This window comes from Esox lucius, chromosome 13 (assembly GCF_011004845.1).
Source record: "Esox lucius isolate fEsoLuc1 chromosome 13, fEsoLuc1.pri, whole genome shotgun sequence".
NCBI classification, from domain to species: Eukaryota; Metazoa; Chordata; class Actinopteri; order Esociformes; family Esocidae; genus Esox; species Esox lucius.
Window position 1 is genome coordinate 36,852,954 of NC_047581.1, and position 27,430 is coordinate 36,880,383.

General features: G+C 41.8%; 2 protein-coding genes across 6 annotated transcripts; one reads left to right on the forward strand and one right to left on the reverse strand.

Annotated features, from left to right (window-relative positions):
* Positions 1–585: 585 nt before the first annotated feature.
* cfap157 (cilia and flagella associated protein 157) lies at positions 586–7,325 on the reverse strand. The gene is made up of 9 exons (XM_010877232.3): positions 7,101–7,325; positions 6,173–6,444; positions 5,809–5,962; positions 5,308–5,575; positions 4,570–4,700; positions 4,137–4,263; positions 3,653–3,798; positions 2,960–3,115; positions 586–1,616 (listed from the first exon to the last, which is right to left on the reverse strand). Exons 1-9 carry the CDS (start codon positions 7,253–7,255, stop codon positions 1,448–1,450), a joined length of 1,578 nt encoding a protein of 525 aa, XP_010875534.3. The 5' UTR covers positions 7,256–7,325; the 3' UTR covers positions 586–1,447.
* Positions 7,326–8,681: 1,356 nt separating this feature from the next.
* Positions 8,682–26,295, forward strand: sh2d3cb (SH2 domain containing 3Cb). 5 transcript variants are annotated; one of them, XM_034296709.1, is made up of 13 exons: positions 8,683–8,785; positions 9,727–10,483; positions 17,584–17,623; positions 19,650–19,778; positions 22,270–22,706; positions 22,921–23,009; positions 23,190–23,593; positions 23,654–23,968; positions 24,046–24,161; positions 24,284–24,455; positions 24,662–24,773; positions 24,947–25,153; positions 25,304–26,295. In XM_034296709.1, exons 1-13 carry the CDS (start codon positions 8,767–8,769, stop codon positions 25,471–25,473), a joined length of 2,967 nt encoding a protein of 988 aa, XP_034152600.1. In that variant the 5' UTR covers positions 8,683–8,766; the 3' UTR covers positions 25,474–26,295. The 5 variants fall into 5 exon arrangements, with proteins under 5 accessions (XP_034152601.1, XP_034152600.1, XP_012992404.3 ...); XM_034296710.1 differs by having other exon boundaries at positions 8,682–8,785; positions 23,190–23,968; positions 24,947–25,197; positions 25,304–25,453; XM_013136950.4 differs by having other exon boundaries at positions 23,190–23,968; positions 25,304–26,294.
* The last annotated feature ends 1,135 nt before the right edge of the window (positions 26,296–27,430 follow it).

The following is a 27,430-nucleotide window of genomic DNA, read 5'->3' on the forward strand; positions in this document are numbered from 1 at the left end:
TGTGGTGTTTAGGCATCTCTGTCCCAATTGATGTGGAGGACAGCGTCCAATTCCTTGGGGAGGGGCTGAAGGCCATTATGATTTAGGATGCACATGGTCGATGGTAAAACACTTGCACAGGTCATATGTGACCACTACAAGGACAGCCATTTTGGAGCCAGTGGTAGTATTTGTAGCAGGAGGTCTCCCCAGAATCCTCTAAGAACGACATCAGCCTCACCGAGGTGCTGATTTAGGACTCAGAGCTGTTATCGCTGCAAGGGGAGGTTGCTCAAACTATTAAATGAAGGGGTACCAATAATTGTGGCACACATTTGAGAAAAGTATTTGTTGTAGGATTAGAATTTATTTTAGCTCTTAATTATTTTAAGTTTAATTTAAGTTCAGATTTTTGTTAATATTTTTAATGAAGTATCAGGAGGATATTATTGTTATAAGTTCACTGTACGTTTTGCTAATATTTATCAAGGGTGCCAATATAAGTGGAGGGCACTGTATGAGGCATCAATTTAGATTGCTGGATCACCATAATTGTTTATTCACATTGTTGTCAGAACACAACCACGGTTGTTTCAGATCTGGGGTCCTGAAGTGTTCCTGATAAAAATGTGTTCCGCCTATCAAAAGGATACAAAGACAAATAGTTGACAGAGTAAGAACATCAAGACTGAATCAGAAGGCTACATCATGGCATAAAATGTACTGCAAATATACTGTCGACTTCGCTATGGCATTTCTATGAGGATGCTTGATGTCTAATTCATTAAATTACACAGTAAATACAATTTCCATGAACATATGGTTCTAGCACCATATAACTTGTGAATGTCTAAAATTGTTGGGTAGGTTTGTAAACTTTAATGCTGGTTTTATTAGATTGAAAAATGAAAAAAAATATGTTCTCACAGACTTTGTATTTGAATGGGACCTTGAAAATGTTTAACACCAGTCAATGAGAGATGGGCAGATTAAATAAACAGCCCACACTCCTGTTCCCAGAACAACTAATAAACAGCCCACACTCTTGTCCCCAGAACAACTAATAAACAGCCCACACTCCTGTTCCCCGAACAACCAATAAACCTTGCAAAATACTTAAATCAAGTATTTCAACTGTTTATTACTTCATGACTTATATATTGAATTTAGTAGATGGTCAATGACAGTACATCCTTGTCAATGTTCATTTTCTGGTGTCTATCGCCCCAAATTAATTTGGCCAAACTCGTACCAGAATATATCAGTTTTAAGAGATTTTTCATGCTGACTGATCTTTGAAATTGCTGACTGATCTTTGTCCCTATCATTCAAAACAACATATTCTAAACTAAGGGTTGCTGATTCCGCCTAGTGGCTGATAAACAAACTGCATTAGAGACCATATTCCAAAAAGTTACCATAATCATGTGGCAAAAGATTTAATTTGATATTGTCCCACTAAATGGATTTACAGCCCAGCCTGCTCATCTGAGGATGGGTTCAGTGAACCGCCCTGTTTCGGTGAGGCCTGCGGTGGTGAAACCGACACTTCTTGGAGTGTCCTCGACGGAGAACAGAGCATCCCTGGAGCAGTGGGTTTTGATGAGCTTGTCCTCGTCTTGGTTGCTGGGGGTTTCCTGTAGAGATGCTACAGTCAATAAGACAGATTCTACGAAATGCAATGTTTACCATTATGTTTATCTTAAATTATCAATATTACATATTGCTCAAACATAAAACATTCTTGTGAAGTTTGAATTCGTTAAAAATCACCCATGCTATGTATTTGCTCTAACTAGGCTATATTGTCAGGGTTGTTCTATAGAAGTAGTGTAAAAATAGAAATGTAAAGCCTACTTTTCCAAACGCTCCACACACTTAAAACTGTCAGGTTAACATGCAGTACAGTGTCCGCAGAATGTAGTCCCCCTTCACTTTCTCCACATTTTGTGGTGGTATTGGCTTTATTCATAATTGATTCATGTAAAATAGATTGATGTGGTTGCCATCAATCTACACAATATCCCATAATGACAAAGAATATAAATTCTCTAATATTTGCTATACAAGTATTTAGTCCCAGACGTTTCCTGTGTGCTTCGGGTCCTTGTTGCGCTGGAAGATTAATCCTCGACCTAGTCTGAGATCTCGTGAACTCTCAGACCAGGTTTTCTTCAAGGACTTCTCTGTATTTTGATCTGTTCATCCATCCCCCAGTCCCTTCCAGACTTGTAGTCCCTGCCGCTGCGAAGCATGCCCATAGCCATCACAATGGTATCAGCAACGTTATGACCTGTTGTTGTTGCCAGACCTCTTGATCTAAGAGTCCTTCAGGTGGGATGTCATATCCCTTTTACTCAGGACTGGCATCAATTTAGCCACTCCATCATAAAGGTCTGATTGATAGAGGACTGCAGAGATAGTTGTGCTTTTGGCAGGTTATCCGATCCTTGCAGAGAAACTCTGAAGCTCTGTTGAAGTGCCCAGTGGGTTCTTGGTCACCTCTCTGACCAAGGCCCTTCTTGCCTGGTTTCTTAGTTTGGCTGGTTGGTCCGCTCAAGGAAGAGTCTTTTTGGTTCCAAACTTCATCCTTTTCACAGTAATGGAGCTCACTGGGCTCCTAGAAACATTTCAATTCTTTATCTATTATTATTACCTTTCCCAGACCTTTGCCTTGATATAATTCTATCCCTGAGGTCTATGGAGAGGTCCTTGGACCTCATGGTCTGGTATTTGCTCTGAAGGGTCCAAGTACATATGCACATGAGATGTTTCACTTTAGCATTTTCAATAAGGTTAAACGAATGATGCAAGGTTAGAAAACATTGTTTTGGCTTGGTCATTATGTAGTACTGTGTGTTGGCTGATGGACAGCAGCTCTGTTGAACCGCCCATGTATGAACATACACTGACATACTGTGACTTTTCTTACACTTACTAATCTGGGTCTTTTTTAAAGCATAAAAAGCAGTTCATTCACCTGTGCAGTTGAAGGCGTGTGCTCTTTGACAGGGGTCCCATCTGGGACAAGATGTGGTTGTATTTGAGTGTTGGCCGCGGTACGAGACCCGGGTCTCCCGTCTTAAAGGGAGACAGATGGGTGGTGGCTTTGAGGAGAGGACCAATTCCTGATGACCTGGAGGATTGTCATTTCAGAAACATATAGTGAGTTAGCTTGTTACGCGCCACTAAAAACTCTTTAACTCTGTTTACAATATCTGTTGTGGGATTAACAGAGGCTGGGTGTTTTGTAAAAACACTTGGTGACAACTGCTGATGTAAAAAGGGCTTCATAAATACATTTTGATTGATTGATGAATAAATCCATGATCAGGGACTGTTCTAGACAGATCAGGGACGGTTCTAGGCAGATCAGGGACGGTTCTAGGCAGATCAGGGACGGTTCTAGGCAGATCAGGGACGGTTGAGGCCCACCACTAGGGGGATCACTAGGGGAGGGTGCCCCAAATAAAATGTTGCTTAGGACCCCAAAAGGCTAGAGTCGGAATGATCCATGCTGTAGTTGTCTTTATAGTCCGCTTTGTCCAGGAGCAACGTAGTGTAAATTTTTTGTCTCCTCCTTAATCTACGCAATGGCTACATGTGTTCTAGCTCATATCTGCTACACTGGCATTGAATGAGAGCAAAGCAGTATGTGTACAGCCCTCAGTACCTTTCTGGGCCAGGGCTGGTCTTGAGCTTGTAAAGGGAGTCTTCCTCTGGGATGAAGGCCTTCATGGCAGCCCCTTTCCCGAGCACAGCAGCACTGTCCTGAGTCTTCAACTCAGAGTCCTCCACTTTAGGTACCTCTTGGTCAGACTGTTAGTGTAATATAGGTTCCCAACGTGCCATTTAGAACCAGTATGTAACTGTGAGGTAAATCTTTTTTTCTCGATGTTGAAAAATATATTTAGGTTAAGATTTTGTGGACACAGAATGAGCCTAGTATAGGACTAAAAATGTATTTACATGAGTATTCCTCATTAAGCTTGATTTTAGTCCAGAAGTAGTCTTAATCTGTAACTGGGAAAACTATGGGAAAGTCATAGCTATTATCTAATTACAAATTACTAATGTAGGAACATCTCTTAATGCATAAAAGACCAACAAGGATTCATTATTTACACTGCTGTTATTTTCATTGCTGCCACTTTCACCTTGAGGGCCTGCCTGCAAGCCAAGCCAGCTGCCTCAAGGTGCCCTCTCACGTCCCTGTCATCCTCCAGCCAGTCTTCCTCTGCACAGTTCCTCTCTGACTGCTCCAACATAGAGGTCTGCATCTGCCTGTCAGAACCCACCAGGGGGTTGGGCAGAAAGAAGCTCCTCAACACCAATGGGAAAAGAGACAGCAGACACATTTTCCATGCACTCAGTTCCATTCAGTTGAAATATATTTTGTGTGAGAATTCTCACTGTTCACTTGCAACTGACACATTTCGCATTCAGGTGCCCAATGTACCACAAGGAGTTGCTAGAGCACAAGGTAAGGAAACTCAGTGCAGAGCTAATTTGCACCACTACATAAAAGGCGCCTGGACGTTATCAGTTTTCCTGCAACCAGGAGTTGAATTCTAAATGTAATTATCAGACCTTAGTGCATGTGTCTCGGCCAGCAGGGAAACATGGTCCTTCTGTAGTTGTCGATGCTCCTTTTGAGCCCTCGCACACTCTTCCAGATCAGCCTGCAACTGTTTACACTTTTCCATGAGCTGATGGATCACCTGATGTAGAGAAAGCAAAAGCAGACTAACCACATTGCAGCCAGAAAGGGTTTCTGACAGGCCTTGTCACTATCATGTGGAAGTGTTGATTACTGCATGGAAGGCCCCATCATCACGTGAAAGTGTTGAATACAATATGGAAGTGTTGATTATTGCGAGGAAGGCCCTGTCATTATTACGTGGAAGTGTTGATTATTGTATGGAAGACCATGTTATTATTACATGGAAGTGTTGATTATCGCATGGAAGGCCCTGTTATTATCATATAGAAGTGTTGATTATTGCATGGAAGGCCCTGTCATTATCATATGGAAGTGTTGATTATTGCATGGAAGAGCCTGTCATTATCATAGGGCAGTGTTGATTATTGCATGGAAGGCCCTGTCATTATCACGTGGAAGTGTTGATTATTGCATGGAAGGCCCTGTCATTATCACATGGAAGTGTTGATTATTGCATGGAAGGCCCAGTCATTATCACATGGAAGTGTTGATTATTGCATGGAAGGCCCAGTCATTATCACATGGAAGTGTTGATGGAAGCTGACAGTCATGACAATCATCTCTCACCTCTTCCATGCATCACTCCCTTCACACTCTCCCAGTACCTTCTCGTTGCTGATGACCTTGCGGGTCATCTTGCTGAAGAGAGACTCCGACACCTCCCTTTCTCGGCGGACCCTCTTCTCCCTCTCTCTCAGATCCTCATTCTCCTCCAGCAGCTCCTTGCTCCTGCCGGAGAGCCGGCTAAGCTGAGCCGTCAGAGACACGTTCTCATGGAAGGCCCTGACCACCGTATCTGGCATCTTCTTGTCTGAAACACGCCGGAATTCTGCGGCCACCGCCGCTACATGTTGCTGCATCTCCTTCCTTAACCTACAAGGGGCAGAGAGGGTGGAGGAGAGCATGAGCAGGAGCGCCTGGGTGACACACGCACGTTCTACCCATGGTGTTGTTTTCTGAGGAGTGCCACTGTAGTGTCTTACGCGCCCTTAATTCCCTTCCCACAAGTCATCAAACTATTTTATGGCAAAAATGTGTTCGCCGTGAAAATCGACTCCGAAATGATTACGTGTTTTTAATGGATTGTCTACGTGCATGCCATTGACCTGTCATTGTCCAGCACGGCCTTCCTCTCCAGGCTGTAGATTACCGTTTGGTGCTCTCGTCTCTGCTCCTCAAGCTGCTCCTTCAGGCTCTCCAGGTGTGCAGTCAGCTCTTGCTTCTGCACACGGAACTCCTCCAGAGTTGCTAGCTTACCTACTGTACGCGCACGGAGAGAGGATAATGACATGAATGGATCAACATGATAATCTTTCACCCACAGTTTAATCGGGACATTTTGGGCCCCGGACAATACGAGTAAGCTGATTAGTATTGGGAGAAGGGAATGAAACATGCAGGGATCTATTAACTCTAAACTGGTGATCAGGTGGGTGGAATGTTGTGGTGTCAGGTTTCTTGGTATATTACCAAGGACCATGTTCTCTGAAGTGAGCTTGTCCTTCTTGTCCTGGAACTCATGGCGGAGTTGACTGAGCTGCAGTTCAAATGAATTCTTCTCATCGTCCTTGGCCTGCTGCAATCCCACCAATTGCTCTGACATGTCTCTAAGGTCATCCTCCTTCTGGGCCAGCAAGCGCTTCAGGTAGCGCACTATGTCCTTCTTCTCTTTCTCAACTGTAGTATACTTGGAGAACAAGTCCTTCTGTTGCACCTCCAACTCATCACATTTGTGTTTATATCTGCAAGGATGAGTTAAAACAGGTTTGAATTCTGAATGGCGATCGGTTGATAGCAAGGATTTACTCTCAATAATCCCAGCATTCCGGTTGTATTTTAATTATTTCTGTGCACATGTACCAAACTGTACCAAAGCACAACAGGCAATTAATTAACTTTATCTCCACCAGAAAGAATCATATACATTTTTTCTCTATGATTCTTGCCTAGCATTTGTTTTGTAATATGAGGGGTTATTTTAAGCCTATAAACCTATTAAGGTCTGTCTATCTGATCTTTGCCAGGACCATATTTTCTGGTTCAAGGATTAAATAAAATACTTTTTTTCATGATTTTACATTAATGGTCCAGTAATTGCTTACATGAGTTAGTTTAATATTCAATGATCGATTTTGTATAAATGGATAGTATTTCAAACATATTTTTAAATGATTTGTTCCCGTACAAGGTCTCCAGGCGGGCTAACTCCAGTTTACACTAAATTAGGCAAAAATATTTTGTTGCCACTTTTTAATTCGATCTTTGTGCGCTTATTACACCAAACTATACAATCACCTTCAAACAATAATTTAATTTCAGCACAAGAGAGTAGCCTACTGTAGCCTACATTTAAATATTAACTAATCAATTAATCAAAACGTATAAAAAGGCAGGCCACCTATCCAATCGTTCCTCAAGGTCCTGTATCTGCAACCGGTAAACGTTTTTTACGCCCTCAGACAATCCGTCGTCAAAACACTTTTGGTCTCCAAATCCTAAGGCCTCCTTTTTGGTTGATTTGTCGTCGCTTTTCTTTCCATTGTTTTTGGACATTTTTGCACTGAATTGTTCAAATTATATTAAAATCTATTGCTCCATGAAACCACGACGTAACTACAACAGAATGCAGTTACCAAGGAATGACGTAATTCGTTGGCCGTGGTTTCGGAACGGGTACTGGAACTGCAGAGAATTCTGCCAATTTAGGCTTCAACAACAATAATAAATAACAAATATTCACAATATATTCTGTTCGTCCAATTAATCTCGAAATTAATGTTGTGTTCTTTAATAACTTTAACATTTTAAGTATTTTTTTAAGAATAATGTCAAAGCGCATTAAATAAAAAACAAGTGAAAATAATAAACAGAGTCAAGATGCAATGAACGGTAAGTGCTTGTGTGGGGGTGTGGGGGGTTTGTATGTATGTACACAGCTACACAGAGGAACTGACACAAAGGACACTGAAAATACAAAGGACATGGACTACAAGGACACAGATTAAGTACAATAGCCTTCATTGGGAATGTATGATGCACACTTGCGCACCAAACAATCTGGATATACAATGTATTTCTTTGTAATTTAAATCAACTTTAAGTTTTTAATTCCGCAAGCCAATCTCTACTCCTTGTCCAAGAGCAAGTAACTTATTTTTGGTGCTCATCTCTGCTGCTCATAAGAAAGACATTGTGACTGTATGAATAGGCATGTATGGTACTTGCCAGGCCCAGGCAGATTTATAAACAAGTCAGCTTTCATTGACAATGTCACCCTTGTGTTAACTTAAACTAAGTCACCCAATCATTCCAAAGGTCAAAGCTTGTTTGGAGCTTAAATGTTGTTCCTTATCCCTTGGGAAACTGCTTATTGAATCCTACACCCTAATGAATCCTACACCTTAATGAATGCCACACCTTGTTGAATACTACACCTCCCTGAACACTACACCCTATTGCATACTAATGCTGATTCATTTGCATGTGACAGGAAATGTAGCAACCCAGAGAACATGAAGAAAGATTTCTGCTGAAGGATGAGTGAGTCAAATCCCTGACCCCTAAATAGGAGAAATGCAAGTGCCCCCCTGATGCCCCCCTGATGCCCCCCTGATGCCTCTTGATGCTCTCCTGATGCTTTCGTTGACTGTTTTCATATATTTTCTGGTAGTACATTTACATTTCATACAGCCAAGATGAAAGCTCCCTGAAACTGTCAGTGGAAATAACACAACTGTATTGACCGCAGTTTCACGATGCTGGTGAAACTAGGGGTCACAATCATTTTAGTGGGAAACTGTGTGGTTTTATTGCTGTAATAAACAACATCTTTCATAAGCAGAAATTACTACGAACGGCTGACGAGTATTTCGGTTGTCATATCCGCTCGCTCTAGATGACAGGAAGCACACTTCTCTGTTGGGCAAAAGTGTGCTGCTCATTCAATCGCATTGTGGGAACTGTATGCTTTTTGAGGATTGGACCATAGTTGTCTAAACACAAAGTAGGAACAAGGAATATAATTGGAACTGTCTCCTTACAGGTCTGAACCTATATCTTAAACCATGAGCAAACAAAAACTGAGTAAGTCATATTTTCCTAATAAATATCTCAAATTGAAATCAACTGTCCCACAGCTCTGGCTATATGATGAGTCAGGGAAAGAGAGGTTGCTCCTCATCTCTTATTGTGACTCCATGTAAAGAATGAGTCCTATTGACTCTTATTTCATCCATTCACTCATTGTGTGCTGTTGTGTCCACTTGTGAATGCACTATTGAGGTTTATGTGCCGTCGTAAACAAATACATAAATTGTTCATTGTTTGGTTTAAAATAGCAACTCAGCTGAACACTATAAATGGAGACTAACATGGCATACAATATTAAGCCAACTCTAACTCGGGAAGAACTTCTTTTGCCATAGAGAAACAAAGCACGTTTGTAGGCATTAGGGCTTAGGTCATGTATTTCAGTGTGTAACACCACCCACTGGCCTCATGTATCTACATAAAGGAAATAAAGGAAAGGTTAAAGAAAAAATTATTCACTTTTCACCCCCCCAATCCCCACCATTTTCAGCAGTCTCTACTGAGTCATCATTGTATTAAATGTCACTATTAGGTTTTCGTGCTCCAGTCCTCGGGACCCAAAGCACTGCTGGTTTTTATTCTAGCCCTCTAATCAGGGACTGATTGAAACCTGGTCCACCAGGGAAAAGCAATTAACTGCCATGTGTCCCTAGGCTATTAGTTGAGATCCCTTGGAGTCTAATGGGTCTCTAGGGCAGTATCATAATCAAATCTACAATAATATAAATCTGGTGATGGATTCAGCAGGCTCAACTTGGATGTTATAATATTCCAGATGTGACAGAGCAGACACTACAACAAATATATTTTTCGCATGCTAAAAATTTAAAGAGATCTACAAATTAAAATTGCATACTACACCACAGAAATCAATGTATCAGAATATCAAAATAGTCAGCAGTAGATCAAGTAAGACAATCTCTCTCTCTTCCAAGGTGTCAAGTGGTTTGGGAGCTTCTCCAGTCGCTCAAACTGGCGTTTGTCAGATAAGACAGACCCCAAGATAACCTCAAAACCGGATGGGAGCCAGAGAGACAAAATGCCCGGGGATAACTCAGTCAATGACATGGATACCTGCCTCCACAGCCCAGGCCATGTAGCTACAGTAGCCAGAAAGGAGAGGCAGAAACCCAGAAAAGCGGCAAAGAAGAAAAGGAGGAACAAAGAGGAGATCCACCAAGATCCGAGCCAGTGTCAGATTGGGGACTCTGTAAGAGATTCTCCCCTACTTAGTGTCCTCTCTGGTACTCACCTGTCTGCCTTAGAGAAACAATCGCCTAGTAGCCTTCAAAGGGAAACCCTGCCTGTGGCTCAGACCCCCGTCCACTCCCCCCAACCCTTTCCTGAAGAAGACAGACTGCCATTCAGTAGAGGCTCATTTCAGGGATGCAAGACCACAACACTTAACAGGCACTCAGGAAATCAAGATGCACCATCAACAAGTGAGGTCTTACCAGCGGTCAATTCAACCAAGACTGGGACCGACACCGGTGTGTACGACAGAGCCGTTATGCCTTTCTGCCAGCGCCCTCAGTGCCCCTCCGACTCAGCGTCAGCCACAACACTCTACAAGGACATGTATGTGCTGATGGACCCAATAGCGGAGGAGGTCAACAGCCATGCGGAAAAGAAGACATGGGACGTTTACAGCTGGACTCCGGGAGATTTAAAGAGGAGGGAGACACTTGACAGGTGAGTTTTTTTAAAGTTTTTTTTTTTTTTCTAATCTCAAATATGTTTTACATTATATGATTTTGGAATACCTTACTGCCCTTGTCAGATGTTCTCTATTTTTGCGCATTTATCCTGCTTCGCCGTAGTATTACATTGAGTGATAAACCACATCACAAAAAACACATTTTATACTTCGCCCCACTACAACTCGAGAAAACACAGGCTACAGTTTATTACGCTACATATGAAAGAAGTTTTGACATTCACATGGATGTGAAATTGCACGGCATTGACCACGATCAATAGAACAGGCTGTTAAACGTCTATGCCGTGTTTATGTGCCATCGGAATTATTACTAGGTCACGGCAGGAAATTTCACCCCACACTGAAATTATAGCCAAATCCCCTAATTAAACCCGCTTGTTCGAAACCCAAACACTAATTGGTTAATAATACGCTGTTTAAGACGTTATACCACAGTTACATAAAAACGGTTTACTATCAATTGTGTTGAAAATCAGTTCATAGCAATATGTTTGATGTTTGTGGTAGCCTATTGTATATTGTCAAAATTGGTCATATGCCACGCTCCTTCAAGTATTACTGCTAAATTGCGTTTATATATATTTTGCCATTACACCTCTACTAAGAGCTATATATCCATATACCAGCCCCCTTGCTGTACAACTTAAAACCCTTTCCTTCCGCCCCGCATTTGAACGTTCTAGTGCACCTCTACCATTGGTTCAAGTCTACCAAAGGTAAGGTAATGAAACTGGTCTATGGTGTTGTGGGCTAGCCACTATAGTCTACCTTGCTGCCCCATCTCCTTTCAGTTCTTCGTGTCGTAATCAGAGTCCATACATTGTGCTATGAATCTGGTCACTAAGATTCCCTTCATCTAAAACAAGGTTAGGGTTGAAAATCTGATCAGTGTGGCCTGGTTTGGTGGTTTAAACCGCTGCCCTCTCGGGAGCATGTACTGCTACAGCATGGATTTTAAAATGTACCACTGCTCTTTCAGCAAAAACTCTCCTTTCAGGGAAAATGTTTCTCTTTAGCATGATGTAAAGTCAGTGTACCATTATTGTAAGAGTATACTTTTTAGAGTATATTCATGGCATTCGTAGCCATGAATGTAGACTACCTCGGCTGTAGACTACCCCATTTTGAGTGTGAATGACAGATGTTTGAATGACTGTTAAATCAATCTTTAAAACTGAATCCCCAAATTCAGCTGCAATCATAATCGCACACCAAGCTCTGAAGCTAACTCCTTCCCTCGCCGATTTGCGCGCGTCTCGATCGTTAATGGGACTTGGAAGTAACATCTCTGATCAAGAAATCCACATCTGCTATGACCACCAACCTTTTAAGTTTGATTTTCATATGAATACGTTAGCTACACGAGGTATTATGGAGTACCAAAAGAGTAAAAATTAAATAAATAAATAATGAAATGCCTAATTTTGAGTAGCACATTATGATTTAAAAAAAGAAGGTATATTTCATAATAATATCAAATTGCTTTTTTTCATTACAAGATGTATTTCATAATGTCATAAACCTTTTCGTAATTTCGTTATATAATGGCCTGTTTGATTATTTCATTATCTATTCTATAACACTGTGCCGTTTTATCACCAGGGATATGTCAATCAATGTGGGATATCTTCCACTAATTATGGTGTGTACTATTTCTCAAATATTCCTTCTCAAATAATAATGTATTCCCAGTAGTAATCAGATGTATTCCAAAATGTTCTTTAACATCTGTGACACTCTTAACTAAAATATCAGCTGCCACTTTAAAGGCATGAAGCTTGCCATGGTTACGGAGTTAATGCTTTTGCCTCCGTTGAAGAACATGTCAGTCACTAGCTTGAATCCTACTGGAATGCTAGCGGTTTAAGTTTAACTTCTAACATTAAAATACCTCGAAACTCGTAAACAATGTCAGAAACTGAGAAAAACGGGAGTGAGTTTAATTTAAGGAATATTCAACCGCGAAGGGCTTCTAAAAATGTGCATTTCTCCTCCCCTATTTTCGGTATCTACTGCGTGCCGTTGAATATAATAAAACAAAAACGACGGAAATACTTTGAAAAGACCTCTATCAGATTGTGTGTGTTATAAATAGCAACCTTGCATACTCATTCATTACACACGTTTTTGTGTTAATCTCTCGAGTAAGATGTGAGAACCCAAATTGGTAGAATCGCAGCCAAACATCCCAATCAGTTCTCGTGACAAAAAATTGAGCTACGAACTTAAAGCTGAATTTGTTTAGCACCTGCAATCTCTGTAAAAGCTGCAAAAAAATAAATAATGATTTCTTACACTTATGACAAGCGCATTCTAACTTTCAGACTTTTTTTTTGGACAAGCGTTTGTCAAGCCCTGATAAGTATATTTGTTTTCATATAGGATATAAATAATCATTGCCTGCTGCCAAACAAGCGATAGTGTACTCTATTCTGTCTCGAGTCTTCACCACCATGGGAATAAGGTAATATTTTATAATTTGGACTCATTGATGTTGCAGGTACAGTACTGTAAGTCATTTTGTTACGTTGTATCCTGAACACTGCAGAAAATTTTTTTATTTTAATAGTTGCATGCTTAACTACAAGTATTTTGTAGTTCCATGTCACAGGCTTGAATGTTTTGTAATTTGAGTAGCCCAGGTGGTTTTCATGAAAGAAAACCAGCATGTGCCACATCGATGTGATGGCCTGTGAAATAATTTATTTACAACAATGTGTAATTATTTAAAGTATATATAAATATGATATTATTTCACTTCATGGAAACATTATATGTGGGACATATCTGCCCATACAGTAGCTGGCACTGCTGCTAAACTATTTCTTATTATATAGATATTTCTTATAGGGAACTGATATAAGGATAGGAAAAACAATTGTGCGTTCTTGGTTTTGCAAGTGGAGACCAACACTCGCTGCAAAGAGTAATCTGTCAATTTGGTCCCAACAAAATTCCATGGACCTCACAAGGAAAATGAAAAATCTCTGGTTTAGGGGTTATGTTTAGAGTAAAACATACGGTTGATGTAGGTTTAGGCATTATAGCTTAGGTTCAGGCAGAGGCAAAGAATTAAGGCAGGGGTGTCCAAACCATTCCACGGAGGGCCATGTGTCTGCAGGTTTTTGGTTTTTCCTATAAATTGGTTCCCAGTTCACACCTGAGAAACCAGGTGAGGGTAGAAACTAACCAATTAGTGACCTAATTAGTCAATCAAATACAAGGAGAGAGTGAAAACCTGCAGACACTCAGCCCTCCATGGAATAGTTTGGACACCCCTGCTTTAAGGGGTGCGATGGGACCGTGGAAGCCAATCAATCGGAGGGGCATGCAGGAACGTTTGTCTTATCACTGAAAATATATATCGTGAATTTTGTTGTTGTTGATTTGCTATATATTTATATATATTGGAGTGAATACATATTTGGACATTGAAGTGAAAGACATCTGCATACGTTTTAGGAGTCCATTATGCATTCTTAGGATTGAGTGACCGAGGGGGGGCGTAAAAGCAGATCTTGCTGGCTCTTTGGGTAAAGATCTGAGCTGTGCAAGATAGCTAGCTAAAGTTGCAAAACATAAAAATGGAGTGTTGATATGTTTGGCAATCAGAAGAGGAAAGAACACAATAGGTAAATGAGGGGGAAAGGGGTTCAGTGTGAATCTCTGGGTTCAGGGTTAGGTTAAATAAGACATAAAGGATAGGTTATTGAGGTTACGGTTAAGGTCTGTTTAAGTTATGTTAAGGTTATGTTTTGGGTAAGGGTTAGGATTAGTGTTAGGTATAGGGAATCTTTTTTCTGGTCCCCACAAGAAAGGTAAAACAATTGTGTCTGTGTGTGAATGCGAGATGCCCCTACACAACTGCATCAGAATGTTGGATGTGAGGCAGGGCGTTTTGTTCATGTTGTTAATAGGGATCTTCATGTGGGAAACCCACCCGGCCAAGAACGGGGAGGTTCCTTGGATCACATTGAACTGGTTTTATACATATCATAGGAAAAAAATTATTCCCCAGGCAGTCTGTAGATTCTTCTTCTTGCCAGATATTGACATAGGGCCTTTCACACTAACAACATCTATCAGTGCAGTATTGCAGTTTAAGTAATATTTAAATGAAGCGTAAACATACCCTTTTGTTTACATTTGCATTTAGAATACATCACTCTGACAAAGCTTGGCGCTATGCAGAAGACATGCTAGTGCAGTGCCTTGCCTCTCAAAATATTACCAGTAGCACTGGGCAACGAGTAGATATTTGTCTAGCGTGCTTATTTTTGTTATTTTCGTAAACTAATGGGTGTGGGGGCAGTAGCGACAGCGTCTCACATTAACTCAGAAGGTTACTGTCAACAATTTAGATTGACACCTGCTATATGTTTTTAATAATTTATGGAAATGTTGCAAATAGTCTTGTTAATCTAAATTGAAGTAAAATATTGTGTATGAGCCCATAGTTCTGTTTACGTGGTTTTGTGGTAATGCCATTGTTATCAAAGACTGTGTATTTGTGGTTGGGGAACCCTTGTGGGACATATGTTTTTGTTTGTGGATGTAACTTTAGCTGAAAGGAAGGAAAGAAGTGGTGGGAATCTATGAAGAACGGTATGTGTGGGAGGACGAGAAGTTGCGGAACTTGAGTGTGTGTGTGTGTGTGTGTGTGTGTGTGTGTATGCGTGTTTGTAAAGAGATTGAGTTCATGGGAACAAGAAGACATTTCTCTTCATAGAGAACTTGTGGAAATGTGCTGGGCTGAGGAACAACAGAAAGACCAAAAATGTTCAGGGAGTAGATTTTTCAGAATCCTTAACTTTTAACCTGACAGCTTTTTTGTTTAGTTCAGCAGGCTGTTGCTAGGAGTTGTCACAGTAGAACATATTTGGGAGGTATTGCAGATTTAAACTCTTCAGAGAGTCTTATGTAATAGGCCTACTTCCCTTAGTGAAGGCCCATAGAGAATGTAAGGAGACATATGAGAAAGACCAGCACATATTTTCCTTTTCAGATGTTTTCCTGTACAGGGGCCTCCTGGTATGGGTTATATAGTGGTTTTCAAAAGTGTTCACCCCCTTGGACCTTTCCAAATTGTATTGTCACAACGTGAAATGAAAATGTATTTTATTATTAGTCCAAAACAAATAAAAAATGTAGTATAATGGATTGCATAGGTATTCACCCCCTTTAGTTAATATTTGGTAACAAGTATGGCCTTGAGTCTATTTGGATAAGTCTCTAGCACCTTTGCACATCTGAACACAGAAATGTTTGCCCACTCTTTGGAAAATTTCTCAAGCTCCGAAGTTGGATTGGGACATTTGTTTAGCAGCAATTTTCAACTTTTCCTTTCCATGTTCCATGGGATGTGGGAATTGGCTTTGACTGGGCCACTCCAGGACATTGAATTTTTTTTGTCACTACAGTGGTTATCATTGTCCTACTGGAAAATGGAAAAAGTCCCACGTCTCTTGCTGACTTCAGCATGTTTTCTTTCAGGAATTCTCTGTACTTTGCTGCATCCATTTTGCCCTCTATCTTCACAAGCTTCCAGGGGCCTGACACACAGGAGCATGTCCATGGCATGATGCTGCCTCACAGTAAATGTGGTGCTCTCAGGGCGATGAGGCTTGTGCCAAACACCGTGCTTACCACTGAGGCTAAAAAACGATATTTTCGGTTCATTCGACCACATCTTCGTCCACTTGGTCTCAGTCTCCTACACGCCTTCTGGTCAACAATATGTGGAATGTTTTTGTGTTTTTGCCACTTTCACATAAAGGCCACATTCGTGAACCACCTGGGCTATTGTCTTTGTGATATAGTTTTGGTTAGGAATTGTACTAACCAAATGTGGGACCTCCCAGAGACAGGTGTATTTAACCTGAAATCATGTCAAAATACCTGCAGTGCATGGTGGTGGATTGCATTCAACTAGTTACATGACTTCTAAAGACAATTAGCTGCACCGCAGCTCATTCAGGTGTCTCTTAGCAAAGGGAGTGATTACTTGTAATCAGTTATGTAATTAGTTATTTTCTGTTTCATAGTGTAATTAATATAGAACAATTTGAAGACTGTATTTGTCACTTTGACATTGATCAAAAGGTCCAAATTAAATACATTTTCACCATTAAATATTGAAACACTGTTACGAATACCACAAGTTTAGAATGCAGGCTGGACTAACTAAACATTGACAAGCGGCTAAATGTGAAAGACATTTCAAGAGTATATACTGTATCCCATTTAGCAGATGTGTTATGCAACTTACAGTAACATTTGCATACCATTTACTTCTAGGGGTTCCTAGAATTGAATCCAACACCGGGGCAGAAAGAAACTACCCTAACTAAAAATAAATGAAAACATTTTGTTCATTGGGGTGCCCCCTAGTGGCCAGGGAACCTAACTGACTGCTGATGTTACTCATGCCTGGAGCCAGCCCTGTATATACACTACCAATCAAAAGTTTGGAGTCACTTAGAAATGTCCTTATTTTAGAAAGAAAAGCGTCATTTTTGATTGAATTGATCAGAAATACAGTGTAGTCATTGTTAAAGTTGTAAATGACTATAGTAGCCAGAAATGGCTGTTTTTTTTTTTAAATATCTACATAGGCGTACAGAGGCAGATTATTTGCCCCCATCAGTCCTGTGTCCTAATGGCACATTGTGTTTGCTAATCATGTTAAAAGGCTATGTGATCATTAGAAAACCATGTTGCAAATGATGTTACCACAGCTGAAAACTTGTGTGCTGATCTAAAGAAGCAATAATACTGTCATCTTTAGACCATTTGAGTTGCCCCGGAGTCACCCCTTCACTGTTGACATTGGTTCTGGTGTACAGTTTTATAGTAGAATTATTACATTACATAAGAGAAACACAGTGTTATATCATTACAATGAGGAACATCCACTTCCATTCTAACGAATCGTGACATTACCCCAGTGAAGTTGAAATGCATGAAAAGAAAATGCTTAAAGTAAAATGTAATACTTAGGGGTTAAAGTTAGATAAGGGGTAAAAGAAAACACTAACCATTCATATTTTATGTTTCCCCCTCTCTTTTACAGCCAATTAGAACCCATGGATAGCAAAGGTGAATATGTGAAGGTAAGATATTTTTTATATTAATGAGTATGAGTATGATTCTTGTTGAGGAATAATCTATGGGAGCTCCCTTTTTAAAGGACAGTTTGTAATTTATTGTGTGGGGGTTAATAACGATTATGTCCTAAAATAAAAATAACTGTAGCAACCCTGTAAATATAAATATGCAATTCTACTTTAACCACTTCAGCATGTTTTTGTGACACAGTTAATGCAAAATAGGCCTTTGAGCCAGAAGGTTCCTTGAGCACAGTGGCTGTGCTCCATCCATATGACAATTACAGACATAACATTTGGTCGATAGTACACTCATCCAAACGGAAGGATGAATAACAGAACTGTGGCATTCAAATGTCATTACACTGCAGTTTACACTTGGAGTAGAACTGTACTCTCTTGGAAACACTAAGTAATTATTCATTGTATTGTGGGAGAATAGGAGAGAGCTTTTTGAGGTACATGGCCCATGTCTTCATTGTTTTTTTCAACACTTCTGACCAAAATAATACTTTAGAAATAATTTGGGGCAAGTGACTTGCTGTACATTTATCCGTGTCTAGGAAAAATGTATTCAGCAATAGCCTGTCATACATTACATTTAGATAATTGAATAGGACTAAATCATGAGAATTTTCATCTGTCTAGATAAGTTATTTGCCTTGAACTATGTCTGAGTGAAGGAGCAGGATGTGCTCCGAGGGATTGTGTCACAATGTATATGACTTATAGGCTTTTTAATGACCTAAGCTAAAAGCACACATCTTTTTTCGAATAACGAGTAAATTCAATTATGAGTATTAGTTTGAAAGATATATTCATGAGTATGACAACTTTATCACACCCCTGGAAAGTATACACTAAAACTGGCTACACGTAGAATGTAAACCAAGGAAAGAATTAACTTCCTCTTTTCTGTGCCCATTTTAGAACAACACAAATGTCCCCGAATCTAAAACCATTTTAGACAAATCTCCCACACGTCGGACCAAGCCTCCTCCCCATTTAGCTCAGGGCCAAATAGTGTAGCAAAATGACAACAGACAGTGTTGTTCTCTTATTCCTACTGTGTGTGTGTGTGTGTGTTTAATCCCATCTCTTGCTGGGTTTGTGTGGAAACAGGAGGACACTGGAGGGAATCACAGTGAGCACATTGGTCAAGCTCTAATTGAGTTAGCTTGGGGGAAATAAAAGACTTTGTAAGCCTGCCAATTTAAGAGGAATAGTTTGGAGTGATCTAGGCAACTGAGCCTGATCTGGATTTGACTGGTTATGCCTGGTGGAAGGACTGAAGGAATACAGATGCATTCACTTGTCACTGTTAGATATTCTTAAATTGGCAAACTTACATACTACATTTACACTGAACTCATCATTAGGCTTTATTTTATCACATATTCAATAAAATAAAATATGTATTCCTGTTTTTGTATTTAAAATACATACTTTCCGTTCTGGAAAGAAAAATCATCTTGATGCAACAAAGGGGTTTGTAATAATTAAATTTGATGTATTCTTTAAGGCCAGAGGGCACTGTATATGTTCTGAAAGGTTTTTGGACCAGTGCCTAAATATACACCTGCCCCCCATTATACAGACAAACATGTATTTTTGAGAAAAACAACATGTCATCTCGGTAAAGGCCGGGGCAGGGAATAATTGTTAAGACCTGTCTTGTTTAAATTAATCCACTAAACATTTTGAGCAGAGATGAGTGGTAATTGATGGTACTTATCTACTGTATCTAGGTTTCTGTGTGTAGAGGTGACAAATCTTGGCTGAATGAGGGCTAAGTTACACAATGATGTTACCACGACAACCTGCCCCAGACTGTGCTCTGGTGACTTGCCAGTGTGGGAATGCCCAACTTTTCTTCTCGACCCATCTCTGCCTCCCACTATCTACTGTATTTCACAACAGACTAAGGGGGGAAAACGGAACAAAGTGATTGCTTGGTGCTGGATAACTGTCGTCTCATAGGGGTTTGTTTAAATTTTATTTCCTTTTACCATTTCATCCTATGTCTTTTAAGTTCTCCAAGGATGGGTCCTGGCTGGATTTCCCATCTGAAAAGCTCCGCAGGGAGTTGGAGGAGGAGCTGAAACTGAGCAGCAGCAACTTGATGAGCCATGGATGGTATCATGGAAACATCCCATGGGAGGTGAGGCTCACCAGCTCCCTCACTCATCTGGACACAATCACACACACACACACACACACACACCTGCTCCCTCACTCATCTGGACACAATCACACACACACACACACACACACACACACCTGCTCCCTCACTCATCTGGACATAATCACACACACACACACACACCTGCTCACTCACTCATCTGGACATAATCACACACACACACACACACACACACCTGCTCCCTCACTCATCTGGACATAATCACACACACACACACACACACCTGCTCCCTCACTCATCTGGACATAATCACACACACACACACACACACACACACACACACACACACCTGCTCCCTCACTCATCTGGACATAATCACACACACACACACACACACACACACACACCTGCTCCCTCACTCATCTGGACATAATCACACACACACACACACACACACCTGCTCCCTCACTCATCTGGACATAATCACACACACACACACACACACACCTGCTCCCTCACTCATCTGGACATAATCACACACACACACACACACACCTGCTCCCTCACTCATCTGGACATAATCACACACACACACACACACACCTGCTCCCTCACTCATCTGGACATAATCACACACACACACACACCAGCTCCCTCACTCATCTGGACATAATCACACACACACACACACACACACACACCTGCTCCCTCACTCATCTGGACATAATCACACACACACACACACCTGCTCCCTCACTCATCTGGACATAATCACACACACACACACACCTGCTCCCTCACTCATCTGGACATAATCACACACACACACACACACACACACCTGCTCCCTCACACATCAGGATATGACCACACACACTTGCTTCCTCACAAATATGGACATACAGTGGATATAAAAAGTCTACACACCCCTGTTAAAATGCCAGGTTCTTGTGATGTAAAAGAATGAGACAAATTTTTACTTTAACGTGAACAGTTTAATTGAAAAACAAACAAAAAAACTCACAATAACCTGGTTGCATAAGTGTGAACATCCTTAAACTAATACTTTGTTGAAGCATCCTTTTTGATTTTATTACAGCACTCAGTCTTTTTGGGTAGGAGTCTACTAGCATGGCACATCTTGACGTGGTAATATTTGCCCACTGTCAGACTGCAAGGACATCTCCTGTGCACAGCCTTCTTCAGATCACCCCACAGATGTTCAATTGGATTCAGGTCTAGGCTCAGGCGCGGGCCATTCCAAATCGTTAATCTTCTTCAGGTGAAGCCATGCTTTTGTGGATGTGGATGTGTGCTTTGGGTCGTTGTCATGCTGAAAGGTGAACTTCCTCTTCATTTTAACCTTTCTAATGGATGCCAGAAGGTTTTATGCTAAAATTGCCTGGTATTTGGAACTGTTCATAATTCCCTCCACCCTGACTAAGGCCCTGGTTCTAGCTGAAGAAAAACAGCCCCAAAGCATGATGCTGCCACCCCCATGCTTCACTGTGGGTATGGTGTTCTTTGGGTGATGTGTGTGATTTTTTTTTTGCGCCAGAAAGTTCAACTTTGGTTTCATCAGACCATAACACATTTTCCCATGTGCTTTTGGGGGACTTGATGTTTGTTTTTGCAACCTTCAGGCGGGCTTGGATGTTTTTCTTTGTAAGAAAAGGCTTCCGTCTTGCCACCCTACCCCATAGCCCATTCATATGAAGAATACGGGAGATTGTTGTCACATGTAGCACACAGCCAGTACTTGCCAGAAATTCCTGCAGTTCCTTTAATGTTGCTGTAGGCCTCTTGGAAGCCTCCCTGACCAGTTTTCTTCTCATCTTTTCATACATTTTGGTGGGATGTCCTGTTCTTGGTAATGTCTCTGTTGTGCCATATTTTCTCCACTTGATGATGACTGTCTTCACTGTGTTCCATGGTATATCTAATGCTTTGGAAATATTGTACCCTTCTCCTGATATCTTTCAACAATGAGATCCCTCTGATGCTTTGGAAGCTCTCTGTGGATCATGGCTTTTGCTCTGAGATGAAACTAAGAAAATGTCAGGAAAATCCAACTAGAACAGCTGAACTTTATTTGTGATTAATCAGAGTCACTTAAATAATGGCAGGTGTGTAATGACTTCTTTTTAATTCATGAGTTTGAATGTGATTGGTTAATTCTGAACACAGCCACATCCCCAGTTATAAGAGGGTGTGCACATTTATGCAACCAGGTTATTGTAAGGTTTTCAGTTTGTTTTTCATTTGAATTGTTCACATTATAGTTCACATTAAAAGTGGAAAAAGTTCTGACATGACTTATCTTTGTCTTATTCTTTTACATAACAGAAACCTGGCATTTTAACAGGGGTGTGTAGACTTTTTTTATATCCACTGTAATCACACATCCTCCTGCTCCCTCACACAACTGGACCAAATCACGCACAACTGCTCTCACACATCATGACGTCATTGGTATTCTCCCTCACACTGGTGTCCATTTGATTGGCAGCTGTCTGAGACACTGGTGTTGAACCACGGGGACTTTCTCATCCGAGAATCTCTCTCCAGTCAGGGGGACTATGTCCTGACTAGCCACTGGAGCAACAAAACCCTGCACTTCCTAATTAGCAGGGTCCTCGTTAGGAAAGGGGAGTCCCACACCCGGGTCCAGTACACCCTGGAGGGAGAAGCCTTCCACTCTCTGCCCGCTTTAGTTAATTTCTATGTGGGGAACAAGGTGGCTTTGACTCAGCAGAGTGGGGCTCAGATCCACCGTCCCGTCAATCGCACTCTACCGCTGCGCTACCGGGAGACCGCTTTCTCTCTGGCCAACCACAAGGCCGACCACAGAGGCTGTCTAAACTCTCACTACTGCCAGCAAGGCTCTAGAGGGGCTCTAGTCAACAGCTGCAGTGGGAATGTGACGGACAGGATCTGCCCACTAAGGTGAGAGACTTATTTCGCTGTTACCATTTTGCCATGCTACAAAGATATTTTGTTGGTTTTGACTACCAAGTGTCTAGTGTTGTGTGTCTGTATGTATGAATGCGCATATTTCTTTAAACACGGTTAAGGTTAGGGTTAATGTTAGAATATGTTAAGAATTAACACATGTTTATGTCCCCGTTTTTATACCTATGTTTGATGTGTTTGTCTACAGCCCTTCCGCGGTTCACCACAGGGGGGCAGTAAAAAGCTTCAGCTTGCCGTCTTCACCAACCGAGGAGAACCCTCTCTCAGTGACATTCAGTGAGTAAATCAACACGCATCGGGATGTTTTTGTACTACATTCACAAGATGAAAGACCTGCACTGTAGTGAGAGTGCCACACATTCCGTTGCTCCTCAGCAACTCCAGTTTCCAATACAGATATTGCGGTGTGATATTGTGTGATTAGTTAATGTGCTTTTACACTGTTTGCATGTGGAGGCACCCAGCAGGCTCGGAGTCCTCCCGTCCTCAGATTGCCAGGCGTTATGCGCTCCCCAGCTGTCTCCAGCCACTCCAGAAGCAGGACCCAAACCCACCTGTCACCCTTTCCCTTCCCCAAAAACAACACTCCTGCCACAAAATGGGCCACTATAGCCCAAAGTCCCTCGACTCTTCTAACTACAGACACACAACAGACCACTACAGCCCAGGCCTCATCCTACTGCTCTCTGAGCACAAACAGTCAACAGACCAGAATCCAGGCCTCTCCAGACCGTATCTATCTCACTCCAGACACAGACAGTCAACAGACCAGAATCCAGGCCTCTCCAGACCGTATCTATCTCACTCCAGACACAGACAGTCAACAGACCAGAATCCAGGTCTCTCCAGACCTTATCTATCTCACTCCAGACACAGACAGTCAACAGACCAGAATCCAGGTTTCTCCAGACCTTATCTATCTCACTCCAGACACAGACAGCAGCTCCAGCCGGATCTGCCTGGCCCTCCCCCCGGCTCAGAGTCATGTGGCGCGGCTGTGTGCAGAGAAAGAGGGGCTGAGCGTTGGAGACCCTGTGAAGGAGGACAATGGGAATGTATATGAGGACCCTATAGCAGAGACAGCCTCCGCCTTGAAACCGAGAAGGTACCGGTCCCTGCTAATGCCCACCGAGAACAGACCCCTGGAGATGGGGATTCTGAGGAGGGTCAAGGAGCTGCTGGCCCAGGTGGATGCCAAAACACTGGCTACACACATCACCAAGGCTGACTGCATGGTACTGATGCACACCGACACACACGCACCCGGTCGCACCACCCATAGATCTCTTTCTTACCATGTTTCTGTCCTCAGGCTGCCAGGATATTATATGTGACTCCAGAAACGCAGAGGAAAATGGGTGTAAGTTCTGGGATGGAGCTATTGACCCTCCCACATGGTCACCAACTCCGCTTGGACCTGCTGGAAAGGTGTGGACAGGCTTGACTTGAGATATCAATCCACACACACTTAAAACATTTTTTGTTTCCTTTTTTCCTGTGCCGTCGCCAAATGATTCATGTTTTGTTGAGTCCAAACTCTGTCGCTTCAGGTTCCAGACTATGTCCCTCATGCTAGCCGTGGATGTCCTGGGTTGCACTGGTAGTGCTGAAGAGAGAGCTGCCCTGCTGCACAAAGCCATTGAGATGGCCGCTGAGCTCAAGAACAGCCTGGGGAACATGTTTGGTTTCGCTGCAATCATGAGGGCTTTAGAGCTGCCACAGGTACGGCTCTTTAACTGGAGAGTTACTCATACACAACAACTTTAGCTGTAGTGATTTCTCGCCACTCCAGACACACTCACGCACGGACACAACGCCTACTCCCCTTTGTGCGAAGTGTGATTTTAATACAGAAACTGGGTATTAAACTGGAAATGTATGGTTGGGAAATGCACGAGTTGCATTGAGCTGTTGTCTTCCCTTCTCAGATCTCCCGTCTGGAGCAGACGTGGATGGTGTTACGCCAGCGACACACAGAGGGCGCAGTCCTCTACGAGAAAACTTTGAAGCCTTTCATGAAGAGAATGAATGATGGGAAAGGTACTCCATCCTCATCTCTCCCCAGAGACATGGACATGTCAGTATGTAGTATTTGCTGTGACTGACTTGGCGTTCTGTTCTAAGCAGAGAAAAGGGTGTCAACTCTGAGGGCAGTGGGTGCAAACACGTGCCCTAGTGGGTATATAATGGACACCTTCCTCCCCTCTTTTTAGAGACCTGTGCGTTGGCCAACACATCTTTCCCCCACGTGTTGCCCCTCCTGTCCCTACTGGAGAAGAGCGTGGCGGTGGCAGACGGGGCAGAGCCATGGGAGACTGCGGAAACTGGGGTGGACGTGTTAATGAGTCACCTGGAGGCCGCGCGTACCATCGCACAGCTGGGGGGCATCTACCGGACCAACGCAGAGGCCAAATTAAAGGGTGAGAGGATGGAAGTCTCGTTAGGTGTGCTTAAGATCCCGAAAGTACGTCTTTGCGTTCGCCACCACATAGAATTCACCACTTACAGGCATAGCCTTGTGAATGAGACTTTAAGGGCGACGTGTGTGTTGTTGTGATGTGGACATCCAGGGTTCCAGGAGCAAGCCGAGGTTCTGGAACTTTTCCTCACCGAGTTCGAGATGAGGTTGCTGTGGGGCAGTCGGGGAGCGGAGGAGAACCAGGATCAGCGATACGCCAAATTTGACCAGGTGTTGAGTGCTCTGTCCAATAAACTGGAGCCCCCCCATCTGGCACAGTGACCTTCCAACCAATCATGCCCGAACTGGACCATCGACTGGGTCTCTATCTTGTCTTGACAAGCAAATATTGTCCAACGCTCTGTCTCAGGACACCCCGGGAAGGGTTTGTGTCTTTATAGTTCACTTGAGGTGCCATGACATAGCTGAAGTTTATTAAGGGTCATGAAATGATGTTGGGATGAATGTAATGATGTAGAGAGCGCCTACTAATGAAATGTTTTCAAAACACTTCTCTGAAATACTATGACATGAATCATGCTGTTTTTAAATGTCTCGTCCAAGGTTGTTGTGGTTCATTTCAGTATATGTTGTAGTTGTAGTGAAATAACCTTGTACAGAGTGCACAATTATCACTCTACATTATTATTATTTGTTTTAATCAATTGCGCTTGATTGTGTTATAATAAGCGTGCTTATGAAGGCTGTGCCTTGTGAGAGTGCCTTACTTGAAATATTTTTTTTGGTAGTACTAAATGGGAACATTGCTACATTACTCATGGTACACAGAGGTCTAAATACAGATGTTGCTTCAGTAATGTAATGGTCATTGTCTTTAAACAAAAGTGTGTTCTTGCACATTGTAGTGAACTCTTTTCTAGGAACCTAAACTCATTATGTATTTGTCAATACTTACATTTAATCAAACATTTACTTTGTAACTTTTTAAAAGTTAATGTTTGTAATATATTTAAGGAAAGAGTATAGCTACACTTTTTGTTTTAGGGGTGGTTGGCATTCAGTTGGATTTAAAACAATAAAAAGAGCACAATGTGTATGTGAATTTATATGTAAATATAGTATCTGGTAAGAGGTAGGGAATGGACACAGAGCATATTTGGCTGTTGGGCATTATAGCATTTTATAAAAGAGAAATGTTAGGGGTGACGTGTTGGGATCACCTCTGGGATAGGGATGGGAGGAATTAACACGAAGCTCCAAAGCACCGTTCAGTTTTCCGAGCTCTGCTGTTTCGATGCAGATTACCAGGAGCTCGTTTCAAAGTACGTGACCAATGACGTTCGAAGCATCACCTTTAAGTTCCAACACGGCCCAACAATCTCTAATGTCGCTTTCCACTGCATGGTACCGGCTCGACTAAACTCGCTAAGACTCTACCCGCTTTGGGAGCGTTTCCACTGCATGGTATCTGCTCGACTCGGCTCGCCTTTTTTGATTTTCCACTGGCCAAAAATTGGGATAGTACCTGGTACCAGAAATATTTTTAGTACCTGCTTCGTCGAGGTTCCAACCGAGCTGAAGCGATATTAAAGGTGACGGAAGACTTCTGATTGGACAAGAGTGACTCAAGGCGCCTCTTAGCGCGTCTGTGCCAGGAGTTCTTGCATTGAAATTAGTTAATTTCAGTGCCAGTGCATAGGACCAGACTCGTCATTTGAGCGATCGTATTTTCCCAAAACTCCTATCGGTTTTGGACCTACGCACTGGCATTGAAATCAACTCGTTATCCCCTTGATACTTATAAGACGCGCTATTTTGTAACCTACAAAACCTCCTCTGGGTAACCTCCTCTGGATTCTAAAAATCAAGTTAGAATTCCAAGCGATGTTAGAAGTTTCAACGTTTATTTGTCAAATGTACCGAGAAAAACCGTCATCCTGAACAATTAAAATATTTTGACATGGCACCCGAGAACTATGTAGGAAGAGGTAAGAAGAATATATAAGCAAAAATATAGCCAGACAAAAAATACATAAACGCAACACACAACACTGCACGCTAGCAGCAGTTTAAAAGAGTGTACTGGTATTAGCCTATTATTTATTATATATATGGCAAGGCAGTAATATACATAACAATGTTAGCTAGTAGCAATTTGGTAGAATTATTGAATATTATAGATACATATGAGTGTCTATACATATTATTATGATGACAGTCATAATAATATGACTGTTATCATTTCGAAACATCAATGGTTCCCCAGACAGACAAATGG